Source organism: Malurus melanocephalus, unplaced genomic scaffold (assembly GCF_030028575.1).
Source record: "Malurus melanocephalus ecotype Western Australia unplaced genomic scaffold, MMel_1.1 scaffold_1687, whole genome shotgun sequence".
In the NCBI taxonomy this organism is placed as follows: Eukaryota; Metazoa; Chordata; class Aves; order Passeriformes; family Maluridae; genus Malurus; species Malurus melanocephalus.
Window position 1 is genome coordinate 16,371 of NW_026624919.1, and position 5,094 is coordinate 21,464.

Consider the following 5,094-nt stretch of genomic DNA (forward strand, 5'->3'; position numbering starts at 1 on the left):
AAATATATTCCACGAGCCCAATTGGAATTCTGAGGTGGATCCCAACACAGGGGAAGATTCTTGCAGATATAAATACCTGAAATCTGAGTTATCCAATTTCCTGACACATGTCAAAAAGCCCTGCCCTCAGTGCCCTGGCAGAGATTTAAGGACCTTCCCCTGCCATTCATCCTTCTCTGGGATCCCTTGATTCCTTCCCTTCTCCCTGGCACATCCCCACATCTCTGCAGTTCCCATCACTGCTGTGCCCTCACAGCCTCAAAGGTTTTCCAGCCTCTGGAAAACATTTTTGTTGGAGAAGCTTCCACGAGCCCAATTGGAATTCTGAGGTGGATCCCAATACAGGGGAAGATTTTTGCAGATAAATACCTGAAAACTGGGTTATCCAATTTCCTGACACAGGTCAAAAAGCCTTGCCCTCAGTGCCCTGGCAGAGGTTTAAGGTTTTTTCTGTCCCTAGAAACCAGCATATGGCATCTAATCCTGGAGGGTAATAAAGGAAAAGGAAGGATGGACACATCCATGTGAGGAGCAGGGCAYGGAGCAGGGAGGAGCAGTGATTACAGAGCTGCAATTGCTCTGAAAGGTCAATTGATGGCTAATGTACACCAAAGAGAAAGATTTATTCATAACCCAACAGTGGCTCTGCTCCCCCTTTCAAATTGCAAACAAATAATTTTCCTCCTTATTCTTCCTCCCCCTGCAAGTGCCAGATGCCATTTCCTTTTTTTTTTCCCCCCTTTTTTTTTTTTTCCTCTCTTGTTCTTTGTTCTCCTTTTACTGCCCCGCAGCAGCAGATCCTGCGCTGGTTGTAAGGTAAAAATACTGCAAAAAAAACCCTAAAAAAGACTCAATTCTGCACCTCAAACCCAAACTGGGGGRTGATTAAGCTTCCATTTTATCCCASTGTTACCAGCAGGGYCCAAAGGTTGGGAAGGGAATCTTGGCACAACTGCTGGCATGTTCCATTTGGCAGCCTGGCTCATCCAAGACAATGGAATGGGAGCCATCCCAAGGCTGGCACAGTGCCAAGGGCACAGGTGAGCTTTAAAAAGGTGAATTGGAGCATTTGGATGAAATTACCAAAAAAATAACAACCCCCCTTCCATCTCGAGGTTACCCAGCAGCCACAACACTGGGGATGCTGAGTGGAGATTTGCAAATACAACAGCTTTACATAAATAAACACACAAATAGATGTCTAAGATGATTATTTGTGGGCAGAAGAAGTGGTAGAGAGCGAGCACAGCAAGTCTGAAAGGCAGAAAACATCACTGCTGGCACTGGTATRCRTGCTGGAAAGTGTCATGTGAAACACTTGCCAGCTACAGATTTGAAAAGGAAAAGAAATGTGAAGAATCCCAGGAAAGCTCCCTGACTCCTGATTCCTGTCTTGTCACGGCACAGCATCCATCCCTGAGCTGGGGCACGGTGAGGAAAGGGAGACAAAAGGGAAAAATCCTCCCAGCGACTGTGGCAGCCCAGGCAGGGCAGACAATTGGCGATTGCGACAAGAGACAGCGTGAGCCAGCTCTGGGAATTCAGCTGCAAACACCAAAATACAGCCAGAGCAGCCCCTGCAGCCAGCAGGGAGGGAAAACCTCACCCASGGACCCAAATTTCATGTGCAACCCGGGCTGACACAGGAAAACACAGCTAAATGACACTGCACTGGAGTTCAAGTCATAAAAGGCAGCTCTGCTGCTTTGTTCCRGAGCTCCAGGGCAGCTCCACAAGAAAATGCTTTACCCTGTATAGGAAGCTTGGAAAAAAAAGTGCCAGAATAAATTAGCAGGAAGAATCATTATGGATTTTTAGGAAAAGCCTAAAAAAGGCCGCATTCCTGGAGGTAGTGCTGAACTGTTTTCCTTTCYAGTTTATTTGGCTGTCAAAAATCCAGTGCTTAGAACTCAGCTCTGTCAGGATTTGGGTGGCAGAGAGGAGCAGGAGTTTTTTAGGGGTTGTGGCAGCCAGAAATCCTGTCCTGTGCCACCGTGGCCACTTAGAGATGAGACACCTCCCCGCTTCCAGGCACCCACTTGGCTGCCAGCCCACAGAGCGCCTGGGATAAAGGGCAATTTACATCCCGAGCTAAAAAAACCCTGGCTCTGAAGGAACATGGAGTATTTCAGGACTATTGTCAGGGAATCCATGAGACAGCAGCCATCAGCTGATGTGACAGCACAAGTTACAGCAGGGATGTGTGGAATTCATCTTGAAACTTCCCCAGCTACGAACCTGGGACCAGCAGGGCCAAAACAAGCAGTATCAGCAATAAAGCTGAAGGATTTTAACCAGAWTTTAACCAGAATTTAACCAGATTTTAACCARATCAAAGATGAGGACTGGGAAGACTTAGGAACAAGCAGAAACAAGTAAATTTTAATTGCTGAACTGATGACAAGCTGCAATGAATACTTTAATTAACAATTAAGGGTTTAATGTATACATACTGSCAAAGGTAAAAGATGTGAGATCACTTTAGCAGTTTTAAACTGTTGCCGTTGTTTGACAAGGGGAAAGGCAAAATTTGGAATATAAGCTGTGGAAACAACGAGAGATCCCACAATTCCTGCCATGACTGGGGTGGGTTTGAAGAGCTGCTGAAAGCAGTTATTTGAAATTATATTAAAGTTCTTTTCAAGGATTCTTTAATACTTYTAAAGAGCAAAAATCAACATTCAGAGAGACATCCCCATTTTTCAGTGCAGCACAGGATTTTACATTTCTAACTCTATTCTGTTTTTCTACCACTTCATTTAATCTCTTTCAGATTCACACAGGCAGTGAACTCTGTTCACCAGAGTTACCCTGCAGGACAAATGACAAMATTCCCTTCCTCACTCCACCTGCTCCAAAACTCCTCAATTTCCCAGCTCTCAACTTCCCCACGTGTCTCAGTGACAGCTGCTGTTCACTCACACTCTGAGGCTGGAGAGGGAACAAGGAGGGGAGGATCAGGATTAATTTAAAAAGCAAACAAAACMAAGAGTTAAGCATCCCAATCCTGCTGTTTGCTCAGCCCGGCTGCTTTGCCTATAAACCCACGATGCTGCCTCCTGATAACTGCTTTTACTGGCTCTGTGTAAGCTGATGGGGACAATTAAGATAAGCTGAGTAAATAACTGCAGTAATTACAAGAATTCAGACAACTGTAGTTCTGTGAGAAGTTATTGTATGTGAGCTCTTGGAATTATGGGGAGCAGAGAGGAAAAATTATTTAAATAAAAAAAGAGAAAGAGCCCCAATCCACGTGCAAGTGCCACCTTCTGCTCAGATTTCCAAAGCCTTTGCATTATTTCTCTTTCCTTTCTGWGGGACAACATTCTGAGGACACCATCTCTGTTCAGCCACATGAAACCAAGGCTAAAAATYCCATTCCTGAAGCAAAGCACTGCACAAGAATCGAGTGCAAGGAGCCAGAGGAGCCTCTGAGCTGCTCCCACAACCCCAGCAGCTCTTCCTGTGCACACTCAGCACCTGGAGTTCCTCTGAGCTTTCCCTGATTTTCCCTCCTTCTCTCACCCCAAAGGCACAGCATTTCGAACGACTTTTAAAATCTAAGCCATTACAAGCAATTCCTTATGCATTTGAATTATTCACCTTGAATATTAATTTCTACACAAGGGATGTTTTTCCTTCCCATTCCAATCAGCATTTCCCCAAAACATGAAAGAATAAAGCAAAACACTCTCTCCTCTCACTTAGAGATTCACTACAAGTGGGATAAGCAGMACACTGGGACAATTTTATTCCTGTCACAGCTCCCCAGCAGCTGCTTCCCTCATGCAAAGTTAACATCTGAATTGGATGAGCTCGCTCAGGTTTCCAGGCGCTGCATTCATCAACCCCACTGAACTAGAAACAGAAATGGGACATCGCATTTACTACAGCTTCAAAGCCTCTCCTGACCCAAACTCCTGCTTATTGAGAAACACAGAATTATTGCATTCCACACAAAATGTGATATACTGGGGGAGCAGAGCTCTAAAATACGCTTTAAARCARGCTCACAAYGACTGTGTGGGAACATAAATCAGTGTTTTGGGGAGWCCTGCCTGTAAACACCTGGAAAACACATCCTGACTGCCGGGATGAGGCACATCCCACGTGGAGCTCACTTCAGCACTGTTTGTTTCCTCATTCCCGAGGTCACAGATGAGTCGGGCCATCCATCCCTGCTCCAGCAATTCCCAAAAAATCCTCCTGCTCCCATCCCTTGGCTCTCTCGGTTCCCCCCCGGCACAGGTACGGGAAAAAAAGAACTTTGTGAAGCGCTGAGCATGAGCTGGGCCAGCAGCCCAGGTGTTGTGCTGCGGAACCGCTGCTGARTGCGAGCCTGAGCCTTTGGGAATGCCTGAAAAACCTCCCCGTGCAGACACAGGTGAGGCTGAAACGGGAACCCGCAGCTCTGACAGCACCTCCGGGAAGGTTCAGCCGTGAGACCCCGCTGGGAAAAGCTCCCCGGGGAGCCACGGGCGAGGCTCGGAGCTCTGCACCTCCGGGGTGACACAGAGGGAAGGCCCCAGCGCTGGTGCGCACCCCAAGGYGGCTCCTGGCCGCTCTCTCCCGGCGGTGCCGGCAGCTCCTCGGTCAGCGGAGCCCACCGGCGCTGAGGGGCCCTGAGGGGACGCGGAGAGCCCGGGGCGGGGCAGCGCCTGAGGGGAGCCGGGGCGCCATGACGGTGACAGGGCCGGGGGGGACCCGGGGCCACGAACCGCCCGCTCCCGGCGCCGCGGCGGCCGCTCGGTACCTGCCGTAGATGCCCTCGGTGATGCGGTTCCGCTTGAGCGGCCGCCGCAGTTTGCTGCAGTCCGCGCTCCGCCGCTTCATCCCGCCGGCCCGGCCCGGCCCGGCCCGCCCCGCTCACGGCAGCACCATCCGCCCCCGCGGGGGGTTCCCGAGCGCGGGGCCTTTTTTTTTTTGTTTATTTTTCTTTTTTTTCCCCTTTTTTTTTCTTTTTTTTTTCCCCGGGAAACAAAGAAATAAAAATAATTCCTGGTCCGTCCCTCCCCGCCGTGTCCCCCCGCGCAGCCGCCGCGCAGCGCCCCGCCTCCCCGGCCTTTAACCAATCAAACGGTTGGTCCCGCCTGA

General features: G+C 49.2%; 1 protein-coding gene across 1 annotated transcript in view; it reads right to left on the bottom strand.

The window, feature by feature from the left end:
• MACO1 (macoilin 1) overlaps positions 1-5,042 on the bottom strand; it is a 21,406-nt gene extending 16,364 nt beyond the window's left edge. Inside the window, exon 1 of the mRNA XM_057388221.1 lies at positions 4,608-5,042. Coding sequence (XP_057244204.1) covers positions 4,608-4,833 — 226 coding nt within the window. The 5' untranslated portion in view covers positions 4,834-5,042. The remainder of the gene's footprint in view (positions 1-4,607) is intronic.
• Positions 5,043-5,094: the final 52 nt, after the last annotated feature.